The sequence below is a fragment of the Takifugu flavidus genome, chromosome 12, assembly GCF_003711565.1.
Source record: "Takifugu flavidus isolate HTHZ2018 chromosome 12, ASM371156v2, whole genome shotgun sequence".
Taxonomy (NCBI): domain Eukaryota; kingdom Metazoa; phylum Chordata; class Actinopteri; order Tetraodontiformes; family Tetraodontidae; genus Takifugu; species Takifugu flavidus.
In genome coordinates, this window is record NC_079531.1 from 2,579,755 (window position 1) to 2,592,331 (window position 12,577).

Genomic DNA, 12,577 nt, shown 5'->3' on the forward strand with positions numbered 1-12,577 from the left:
ACTACTATGACTACGACTACTACTACTATGACTATGACTACTGCTACTGCTACTAATAATGATAATAGATTGTGTATCTAGAATGAGAAAAGAATCACAGATATGTGGAAAAAGCGCTTAGGTAAGCGTCCTTTGCAGTTGCTTACAAACCAGCCATCAAGTGTTGCATGTTTGCTGAAATGGACTTTTAAATGTGCTTTCACCAGAACTCACTCCAGTAATTGCATCCTTGGTAATTATCCTTCATTCTCTCAAGCTAATGAATGTTCTAATGCTCACATTAGAACATCCATTTAGTGCATAACAGCATTTTGATGACTACAAGCCAATTAAGGTAAATTTTACTCTGTGACCTTTACGACGCTCACTCACTCTTCCTGTAAAATGTCATGAATATTGAACCATAAACCAAGAGCCAAATGGAGACGAGGCGTCCTGTAGAATTTGCTATGAAAAGTACAATAATGTATATGTCACCAAATCTCTTCTTAGAATATGCCCATATGCTGTGGATCAGATGTGCACTGTTATAATTCCATGCCATGTTCCAGGCCAGCTTCTCCATAATTGCATTATTAATATTCGGCATAGCTGATGACAAAAGATTCTCCACATGCCTCCAGGATTGCCATTACCTTTCTTTACAGCTACCATTTTATCTTTTTGCTACAGCTGCCAAAAATAGAATAAACCATAAAGAAGACACCAAAAGACATCTGCGCTCTCATTTTTCCTGCCCAAGACCAGGAATTTTTAATCCCACCTGCATTTGAAAGGGATGATTCTGTGAAAAGGCATATCTAATTTCACGTCGTGGCTGCCCACTGTGTTCCTTCCTCTTCTAATTGACCTAATGATCTGTTGGCCCGGCCATTTAGAGGGCCTGACTATGCGCAGGAGCAGGTGGCTGTGGAACCTCTGCCATAGTTTCACTTTAATAGCGCGAGACGGCAACAATCAAGGAGGACTCGGATATAAATAATGGATGAGGAGGACTGTGCCAAGAAACAGCATTGGACAAATGTAGCGACAGTCTGGGCTGTGCTGACCGGCTCTGGAAATCCAAAAAGTTCTGGTTTTGTAAAGGCAACGCAAGCAAGGTCTGATTTCAGGAGTCGAAGCATGAAGTGTTAAATTCATTTCATGTCGCATTTCATGACATTCAAATGTGTTTGGAATGACATTATCATGTGCATTAGGGCATGATTAGAATGGCTGATGCTGGAATACATCCACTAATAATGCACCACGGTGTGTGCACATTATGCAGTATGCTAAACCGGCTGTTTCTTTTTGCAGGTAGAGACTATATTCCACATTATATGTGTGTTTTAAAATACATACTAAAAGGCAAAGAAACTTGTTTCACATCCAACTTCACCTTTTTTTATGTCAAGCTCTCATACATAATACAGGCATCCAAGGAGACGGTGAGAGCTCTGAAAAGAAAAGATAATAGACCCACTTTTTCTGGATTAAAACTTCTCCTGTTTAACTTGCAGAGAAGTGGAGAAACACACGCAGCAGGAAAGGACGGCCTCAACTGCAGCTGCCGGCGTTCATGGCAGCAGAGAACTGTTCGGAAAAGAGATACAAGGAGCCTCAACGAGCCGGGGAAGGACGGCCAATCGCGTCCCGCTGCCAACGCATTATCTAGCCATTTGGCACAGCTGAGATTTCGCCCCATGAGTCCCGCCCTTTTTCTCAGATGAGGTCTGTGTTGTTCTGCACCTCCCTTTCCTCCTGGCGGCCTCACAGGCATCATATTAGCTGTGCCAATAAAGCTTTTCATTTGGCTGTTCAGGGAGACGGAAGGGAAGTGTTCCCACACTTAGCCCTGGCAACCTCTGCTAAGTCAACTACTTTAATTTTGCTGTATTGGACTGGAAAAAAAAGAAAAGCGAGCAAAACGGCTCCTGTCATGCAGCATAAAGACCTGCACAAGAGCTGCAAGTGGCTCACGTGCATTGAAACTTGGAAGCTGTTTGATTACGTTGCATTAAGGGAGCAGTCTGGATTCATGTGTAGACAGAACGTATTAATTGGTATTCACAGAATCCCCCTGCCAATTCAAATAACTGTCATTCATTGAATGTATAATAGTTCATCCTCATGTAGTTCCAATGACCTGCTTGCATGAGAAAAGTAGAACCTCAAAATATACTGTGACTCTGATTCTTCTTTCGTTGTTTTGCTGTTTTTACCCCAAAGAAAAAGGTTTAATGACTGAAGCATTCATATTTAGCTGCTACGTAAAACAACTGGACTGAGAAACCAACAGATGAACACGTTTGTCACCCTTGAATTACTTTTTTCCCTTTCAGCGACATCCAAACAAGCCCATAAATGTAAGCCAGCTACGATCTTAATTAGCTTCCATCATCTCACAATCCACTGGCATCAGTCTGTTGTGAACAACAACGTGGCACGATAGCAAAATTGATTCTGTTCAGGCTCCCTGGTTATACAACAACAGAGCTGTGTTCAGACATGATCAATTATGTCCAAATTGTGTGTGTGCATGTTTTTTAAAAGATGATCCCCCCACATCCACATCCTGGAGAATAGCGCTCACCTTTTTTGTCCCCAAAGAACAGAGTCTGCTGTGCTGGGTTTGACCACTGGAGGGAAGTGTTATCATTGTAATCCACACGACAGGTCATGTTGGCACTGGTGCCCTCCACCACCGTCACGTTCTGGGTTATGGGGAACTGACCTTGACCTGTGGAAATGTGAAGCAGAATTAAAGAGCGTCACTGCTGCACGTTTCAGATCAAACCTGGTTGTAAATTTGATCTTCTTCAGAATGAACCATGTCATCACATTTCTCAGTTACATTAAGGCCTTAATTGCATCCAAACATACCTGTGCTGAAAGCTAGATGGACCGTAGCGGTTTAAAATAAAGGTTTATCTTGTAAGTGCAATTGCAGCCTCTACCCTGCCAGGACCCCTCCCTCACTGAATCATTGCGGGGCCCTAATTGATACCATGACCTAATAAGACACAGTCGAGCTGTGAGTCCGGAGCTGCAGCTGGGTGGTAAACTGACACATAATCCAAGACGCCGAGAGCCTCCCATCCTGGCCCGTCCTGCAGCAGAGGACATCCAAATGAGGTCTGAGCGCCCTTGTTTGCTTTATTTCAACTCTTCTTCCTCATTTGTCCTTGTTGGCTCAGCAAAATCTCGTATTTACACTGCCAAAGCAAATCTATTCATTCTGTGTTTTATTGAACTGGGCCAAGTGAGACCAATAATTATTCCAAAGGTTCTTTAGGAGGCGAACTGCAAAAACTTTAATCAATAAACAAGATTTACTGTCAAACGAAAAAACAAAGCAGTTTGGGAGTTTACAGGGATAACAAATACGCATGACCTATATGCAAACACTTCAATGAAAAGGTTCCGTCAAGTATTGAGTCAAATCTTGGCTTCTTTTTCACAGACGTTTAGGAATGAATTGAAATGATGACACGTGGTAGCAGTTAGCATGCGAACACTCTTTGTAAGTCTCCAGTGCAGCGTAAAAGCAAATCTTTGTTGCTTGATATTAGGCTCTGACTTCCTTTTTTTCCCTTTCACCTTGAATCGGAGGTGACATTGTCTGGACCAGTTTGACTTACAGTTCACCGCAGGTATCTTTCAACGAAAGTAGCAGATGTCGACCTCATTAGTCTACCTCAAATAGGGAAACGGCCTTTCTGGAACAGCCAAAGGTCAAAGGACTTTCCTTGACCTCGCGTGTCCTGATTGAGACCACTGTCATATGGGGGTGAAGGTGAAATTCCCCATAAATAGTTATGTTAAAAAAAAACATTGCAGTGAAGCCAATGACTTGTCTGGTCATTCAACCAAACAACATGACCGAATCAATTACTGCCATGATCATGCAGTTAGCGAGACAACAGCAATTGGGATTGTTTCAGGAGAACGCTGGGAAACTCGTTCTAAAATGCCACATTAATCCCGCGCACCATCTCCAGTGTACTTTTTCTGATGGCAATTAATCAACTCCTTTAAAGGTGGCATGGTGAGGCTTGACCCCAACTCAAAGAGGATTTTAAAACCACTTCGTACGGCAACACAAATCCAAAGCCTTGTGAGGTGGAGGATTTAAAATATCACACAAAGGGCTGCAGCAGCAGCATATTTTGCAGAGGCACTGATGTGGGGTGGAATTTTTCAGCCGTACTCCGTCCCCTCCTGGCGATTTCTATGTTGATTGTTCCAAGTCTGACGCATTCGCACCGGCTCAAAAGAGAAAAGGACTTCGATGTGACTTCACCATTAAACAGAAGCTGAATATTGTCGCCAAGGTCTACGTGATAAAAGTATGGGAAGAAGTGATGACATGATGATGAGACAGCGCTTTGACTTTTATTATTTATTTTTTGAAAAGCTCTCTGAAAGCTGAGCACACCCAAACGTTTCGAGACAAAACAAGGGTTTGAAGGTTGTGTCATCTATTAAATATTCCAAATGCTACACGTTCCACCTTCAGCGGCAACACTTGAGCTGTAAGAAGCATCATAAAATCCTCATTCTGAGCATAACAATATCCTTCCTTTTAAATGAAATTAATATCCCCAACCTTCCAAGGAAATACATAAATGGTGGTAGCTTTTTAAGGTTGTCTCAAGCCTTTTTCACCAACATGTGACAACTCACACAGGTTTGCTCTCTTATTTTCATGCACCTGGCAGATCGAGCTCTTTTCCTGTTGACTCAGCTAAATAATTAACACAGCTTTCCGCATTAACATTACATACTTCTCCACAATGTTGTAGTTATTTTTATGCCGGCCAAAAACACCAGGCTCTTTTTGAGAGTTAAAGCCCAGAAAGCACCTGGGTGAAGGCTGAGGCTGTCGATATCAGCCACTGCTGGGAGATTATGGTGCACACTCAGGTAGGCCACCAGCACACTGATCATCAGTCACAATGTCAGCACCCACTGGATTAGTCAAGTTGTTTGCTGTGCCTTCCACAGCCAGGATGCTGCTGACACATCTCCCTACTGTGGCATCAACTCTAACATGGAATCGAGTCGCGCAGCCTGCATCAAATGATTATCCGCACAGCCGAATCCAGGAATGTAAATGGTCAGAGGGGCTAGCGTCTTCACAACAGACACAGGTATTATTAAAGAGCAGAAATAAACATATTGTAACGCGCATCCTTGACACAGAGCGGTTCATTTCTAAACGTGTTTAATATAAAAACGCTCTATATGTTGTGCGTGCTGAATAAATGTGGCCATTGAATTTTCCTTTAGAACGTGGACAGATTCAAGCCAAGTTATTCAATATTAGGATCCCACAACATGATACTAAGTTCATTCCCTTTTTTTCCCTGTACCTTTTTTAATGCGGTTGGATATCAAAATCACATAAATATGTGGCAGATGGAAATCTTTATTCCTCGGCTCCAGGAGGATTAACAGAATTAGTGGATGTAAATTGAGCTCTTTATCACATTGGATGTAGAAATCCTTTGCTTCCATTTTGACATGGGAATAAATGGAAAGCTCCAGCGTTCTGAGAATCCTGGTGGAAAAGTGGATTATTGAGGTAGCATGGCGCGTAAGTTCAGTGACTCATCTGAAATGACCGCCGATCATGTGCATACAAATAGAGTGGGAACATCTCTGCAGAGCAGAAGAGAGACTGTGGAGGAAGAATGAGCCACGCCGGCCCAAACGCCTTTCTCAGTTTCAACTGACTGCACCAAATAATGGAAAGCAGTGCCTTTGATGAATGGCTGGAGAGCAGTCAAGCACACCACTGCAGAATAAACTGTAAACTGCAGGGGGGTTAAAAAGAAAACAAATACCCAAGAACATAGCACAAGGAATAGCCCGAGCAGCAGTAGTACAAGAGCAATTATTAAATTTTCATGTGAAATTAGCTCCAGGCAGTTTATCATACACCACAAAGTATCCGCTGGTGCCTGATTTTACAAGGACTTCTTTTCAGAAGGAGATCTTAGAGCTGCCGAGCTGCCTGGTGCATGCTAATAAGTGATGCTGGAATACTAAATAGTCAAATGTCAATGTGAAAATGCCATATATGTAACTACTCTATGCAACAAATGAATGAAATGAAACTTTACAGAAAAAAATGTCTATGGAGCTTTGTGTTTCCAAATTAATGATTGGAAGTTTACTTCAATTAAACTGAAATTCAAATAAACTGCTTTATTCAGATTTTGAAGGCCAGTGAAATTTGCCTTGAATTCCAGTGTGTGCAGAGACAATGATGTGATGCTGGAAAATGTGCACAGTTTAGAAAATAACAGCTCCAGACTGTAATTAATCACTGGAATTACTGTAACTCGACCAAAGTGTAATTAACTGGCTAACTCTGTGGCCTACATGCCAGCATGGTGAGAGATGAAATTTGTATAAATATTCCGTTTAATTAAAACTTGAGGCCTCTTGCGTGCATTCCTTAATGGGGAGAGTGAGGAAAAAAAATATACAACTCACCGTCTCTCAAATGAGACAAATATGTGTCCCTACGCATCGCGACGCCTTGTAAAAAATGGATTACACTTTCACGCTTTCATCTTCCTGAATTCATTGTGTTCCTCCTGTCCTCTTGTCTTGTATAAACACGTCTTTGAGGTGCCTCCATCCCTTCCTTATTGACTCGTTCCCCAGGCAGGCTTAGACTAGCTACCAGCTCTCGTACCCCTGGATATCATGTGGCCCCATTTCAAACTGTGCATTTTTGTCTTTTGGAAAAGGAATCAACAACCTCCGCGAATGACTCTAAATATAAGCTTAAATAACCACATATTAGCAAGTCCCAACTGGCAGAGAAGGCGAACGGCATGTCTAGAACTGCGTTCATTCTTGGCAGCTTTTCTCTCTGTTAGGGTAAAGCTGCAAATATGCGGGCGATCGATATGACATCACGAGGGGGCTTCTGGTCAAGACCACCTACACTCGCAGCTGTTCCCTTGTCATATCAACAGGATTTTTAATGATACTTATTTTGGTTTGTCCCAGCCCTGGTCTCAACGATACATGGTCGTAGCTTAGCTTTGTCACCACACGTGTGACGCCTGGCTCTTGGTATCAGGCTGAAGATAAGAGAATTCACTGTAGGGCTGGAAACTACGCTGCCAGGAATGATGCTATAGTTACATCGAGATAACACCACACGCTCCAGCGTAAAAGAAGAAGAAAAGGAAAAGAATTTCAGGCAAATGAGTTCATTTTTATTAGGTGATTTTGCAGTCGGTTTATGGAAGCTGACATTAAACTAAGTGGAGGAACGAGTCAAATTCTCTGCATAAATGGATTCCAAGAAATGCTCAATAACAACACAAAATGGCCTTCGGTGATATTCTAAACTCGAGGTCAAACAGCACAAAGATCTGATAAAATTAAATATCTAGCAGTAAATATAGTAAATATCTAGCAGTTTATTTTGTGGGATGTTATTATTGTAAGTTGTTATGCTACTACTACTACTATTACTACTACTGCTACTACTACTACTACTACGACTATTAAGAAGTATTATAATTAATAACTATGCATGTATTTAGTTACTATTACTACTACTCGAGTTGTTTCACTTCACTGATCCCGGATAAGCGGTAGAGGATGGATGGATGGATGGATGGATGGATGGATGGATGGATGGATGGATGGATGGATGGATGGATATCATCCCACTCTGTTAGCATGGTCAATGTATACTGCATTTTTTAAAACCTATCTTGACTCCTGACCCTGACGAAGCCATTGTTTGACATATGTACGAGGTTGTTCTGGCAGTAGTTGAGATTTCACAAAAAAACCCCAAAATGGTTAAATTAAATAAATCTTGGCCGCATAAATACTGGATGTTGGGGCTCGAAGCGACCCAGAATCAGGCCCGGCCCACCCAGGCAACAGCCTCTCATCACTTTGCTCTCTACAATTGCGCTGATGGACTGATTATCACCTTAAGTGTGATCTTCCTGCCAACGCTAACAATGGCGCCGCTTCAAACGGCGGGAAGTGCAGCAGACTAGTGCTCAGACAGACAGACAGACAGACAGACAGACAGACAGACAGACAGACAGACAGACAGACAGACAGACAGACAGACAGACAGGTAGACAGGCAGGTAGGTAGGCAGGCAGGCAGACAGGCAGGCTGGCAGGCAGGCAGACAGGTAGGCAGTTAGACAGGCAGGCTGGCAGGCAGGCAGACAGACAGACAGACAGACCCAATATGGAGAATATCACTGATTGACACCTTAATAGCACAATGCTAGCTTTCTGTGATTTTGTAAATGTTGTGTTTGAAAGCCATTCTATTCGTGTCACAGAAATAGTTGAGGCTGTTCCCTGAAGTATCAACTTAGCCCGAGCTGTGTGTCAGCTTTACCCTCCCCTGAAGAGGACGTTTAATTCCAGTTGCTGAATACCACCTGAGCAAAAGTAAATCTCACTTGACTCGGAGGGGAAACTAAGCACTGCCTTCCCATGTGATTTGCCACAGTGGGGAAGGTGGGAGGAAAGCAGAGGGTGGAACCGCAATAAATATCCCAGCGGGAGAAAAAAAAACTCTTAACATTGTTTTTCTGTTGTACGGGAGGGGGACAAAAAGGCTCATGGGCAATCTGCCAGCATAATGATAGTAGGTCAGAACTTGCAATGTCTTCTGGTGAAATTGGAAATCACACACTGGGGGTTTTGTAACGCACTGTCAAATTCTGCAACCTGCAGGAATGTCGACGTACACACCGAGAAATAAAGCCGACTTTTCCTCCTAATCGAATTACAGCCTCTCAACAGAAGGCTCAGAAACAACAGTGTGCTTCCAAAGTCAAGCAAAACTCCTTGTGAGCGGAGCTACGCCAACGATGAGGCCGGATGAAGGGGGGCTACAGCGGAGCACAAGCTTAAAAGTGATAAATGCGGCGAATAATTGCAAGAAGCACCCACATATGGAGTTCTTTTAAAGCGTTGAGCAGATGTGAGGTGATAATTAAAGGGTTTCGTCTTCTGTTCTGTAAATAATACCAGGAAAATTATAATAATAATTATAATTATATTATTATAATATCAATAATATCAGCAGCCTGTTTTATAATGTAATTGAAATATGTCAGTGTTCATTCAGTAGCAGATCACACAGAGTCCTTATACTGTCTGGTCAGAATCCAAAACCACCGTTTCATGTGAAATTCTTTCATATAAACCCAGAATACAAACTCTGTAAGACATTCATCTTCTAAACTCCTTCTACAAGAGGAAGCATGGGCTGTACCGCTGTTGCAGTAAACACCAGCAAGGAAAGGAGAGAGAGGGAGAAACCCTCATATAAGCTGCCAGATTGATCTTTTCTAAAATAGTTGCATCATAGCAAACAATGTTTGCAGCTCGGTGGGGCTTTTAGACCACACGTTGTGTCTGAGAAGATCTGGGTTAGGAAGGCAAATGAGAAACATGCACAGCCCTCATCTGCTGCTGGGGCGTCCTTGAACCAGTGGCAACCCCCAGCTGCTCTAGTGGAGCTGAACAGTGGCCAAATAGAAAAATAAAATGACTGGCCGAGGTGGGCAGCTCCCTGGTGGGAACATGCAAATCGATACATATGCGAAGCAGGTTGTATCTGAGCGAGAATCAGATGGGATTCAACATCAGCCAATGGGCAGATTTCATCATTTAATGCAACGTTGTTCAAGATCTGGGTCTCTTCAACAACAAAAAAAGCAGCTATATGTGTAAAACATGTGACTGCAAGAACACACTATGAATATTTCTAGCTTTTAATAAAGAAATAAAAAAAAACAAAAAAAACAAAACAAATAAAAGAAAAGAAGGACAGAATTACAACATTCACACTTAAACTGCATTCCCAAATACAGAATCTGTCCCTTCTGGGATGTTTGGGAGATAAACTAGCAGGACACATCCGTTGCAACTCTGAGCAACATAAATCATCATTATGATTTATGAACGACTCACCTTTGGCTCTGCTTTTTGTCCCAGCCACTGATAGCATGAAAGGATAAAAGAGAAGGCCTCGAGTTAGATGATACACATTCTATATTTGCTTTTGTTACACCACAAGATGATGTTTTTTTCCTTCAAAAACAACCAATATCATCCATTCTTACTCCTTCAGCTCCAGTTTTGTACAAAATACAAGAACTCCACAGAATGAAAACACATTTGGTCTTATAATAGTTGTATCTATTATTATGAAATATAATCAATAGACCAGTAATTTATTACATGTCTTTATAGTTTGTCTTGTCTTGTCACACATGCATGACAATGCAGTAAAATCGTGGTAAAAACACAACTGTCATTGGTTGCTAATGGGTGCATTTTTCTGATAACATGGCAACAGGTCCAATAAAGGGTCTGGGGGGCACTTTGCATCTTAATCTTAAGAAACACAGATGAGTTTTCGAAGCTGTGGTAAAATTGACTAACGCATGGTTAAAAATGCAAGCTGAAATGGAGCAGAGAAGCTTTCAGATACCCAGGCTGGAACGAAGGTGCACGTGAATACGATCCCCTCACTCTGGCACCAGTCCATGATTTCAAGCAACATTTCATTTACATTTGTAGGAAAAGAGACAGACGGGATCTTAGGAATGATGCACTCCAAAGTGGAGTCCTGCCTGATTACCCGGTGATTAATGACGACAGAACGTGTTTGGACCCTCTTTCGAGTTGATTCTCGTAACAGTGAGAGGGGAGACAGGATCCGGGGTTCCTCTTGAAGAGGAAGACGTTCCTCTTGTAGTGTTTGCTGCCCTCCCACCTCGGGCCTGTAAACACATAGCGAGTGTCTGACCACTAACAGGTCACTGGTTCCTTCCAGCTGGAGCGGATCGGTGACATGTGCCTTGTTGTCAAAGCTAATTTTTGGGGGGGCTTTAAGCCATTTCTCTGCTGCTCAGAGAGGAGTTTGTGTTCAGCTTGATCATTGGTGTTGGATTCACGAGCATCCTCCGGTGCTCATTTTTGAGCCATTTATCACAGCCATGCAGAGAAGAGGACTACTGATCATTTCAGTTGCCAGAAAACATTGATCTATACAATGAGGAGACAATTCCTTTGCAACGCGGATGAAATTATTTTCAAGACAAAGAGAGGAGCAAAAAGAAAGAAAATGGCATTCCTTGATTTAATGGACAATTTCTTTTTCGAAGCATGCCCATTTCTAGTTAAAATGGGAGGTATTTTTTTTCTTTAGGTCATTAAGAAACACAATGTGGGGTAAGAAAGCCAACAACATAAAACAAGAATGAGTTCCATGTCAAAAAAAGAGAAAGTATAGAGCAGCAGACATTTATGTTCATGACGTAAGAGAAAGAAAAAGCTATTTATGGGGTAAACATCTTATAAGGGGGAGGACTGCTATGTATGCCAGAAGAAAACAGTGATTAAACTGCATTTCTTTGGCAATGAGATAAGAAAACGATGGGGGGAAGCAACACAATGCAGGGGGACGGGATTGTGGCCCGTTCGGCCTTCAAAGGGCGTTGGGGCCAGCTGGCTTCACAACTGTCGTATTATAAGAAACACAGCGTGAGCAGGGTGAAATCTCTTCAAATATTTTCCGCGTGCGGCGATGTAGCGATGTTTGCCTGTCATAAATCAATAGCTGGTCATGTATGGTTAATCTAAATGCCCACTGAGAGGTTTGTCCTCTAACACAATGAGAGCTGGCCGTCAGCGGGTCACTGCTCTGCTTCTGCAACTAAACCCCAGACAGAGAAACACTTCATTAAATTCAGGTCACGCGGGCGCACACGCACACGCACACACGCGCGACACGAGGAATCAGAAGAGACTTAAAAGCTTCTCTGAGTGGCTGTGAATCGGGCCTTTGTGTTTTCCTCATACTGGCACCACAATATGACATGCAAATATAGTTTAATTATGAATGCCGGCGTCCTGCAGAACTCACTGCAGTTTGTTTTTAAATACTGTGCAAAGAAAAGCAAAGGCAAGCCGACCTTCGTGCGTTTATATAGATGTTTTAACGTCTCCCAGTCCTTATTTTAAATGTTTTCGAAAGTTTACCAACGCGATTTAAGACTATATGCTGACAATTACCAAGAAAATTGACGGTTTTAATCATCGCCCCTCTTTTTCTGCCCCTTCTTCGAGGGCCTCCAACAAGGTCCAGTGCACGGCGACGAGCGGTGACACGAAGGTTCAGTCTTTGCAGAAACAACCTCTGATGATGAGACATCCCAGACGGTAAAGTTCAGATTCTCTAATATCCTCTCACCTGCGCCCTGAGTTTTGTAAATGATTTAGTGTCCGGTGAATTATTGATGACTCTAAGCAGTAAGAAATGGTTGCTGCCTGCAGCTTTGGACCAAATGTATTATCTGATTAAAAATACTGAAAATTACAACACAAGCATGTTGTGTTTGCTCCAGGAGGTGCTGCCAAGGCCAAATGAAAACATCATATTTCAAATGCAATTCCAGAAAACTGTAAAAAGCTGCATTAGTGACGCCCCGCGATGTATTTTCCAAGAAAGCCCCAAACCAATTCCTCCTTCAATTTTCCTGTCTCGGCCCTCCCGTGTTGCCGCTGCAGCG

General features: G+C 42.5%; 1 protein-coding gene across 3 annotated transcripts in view; it reads right to left on the reverse strand.

Annotated features, from left to right (window-relative positions):
• Positions 1 to 12,577, reverse strand: part of LOC130535077 (cell adhesion molecule 2-like) — a 61,895-nt gene that overhangs the window by 12,786 nt on the left and 36,532 nt on the right. For 2 of the 3 annotated variants that reach the window (XM_057049901.1, XM_057049902.1), the window contains exons 2-3: positions 9,972 to 9,998; positions 2,576 to 2,722 (exon numbers count right to left, since the gene is read on the reverse strand). In XM_057049901.1, the coding sequence (XP_056905881.1) occupies positions 2,576 to 2,722; positions 9,972 to 9,998 (174 nt within the window). The remainder of the gene's footprint in view (positions 1 to 2,575; positions 2,723 to 9,971; positions 9,999 to 12,577) is intronic. The other variant, XM_057049903.1, reaches the window with a different exon arrangement.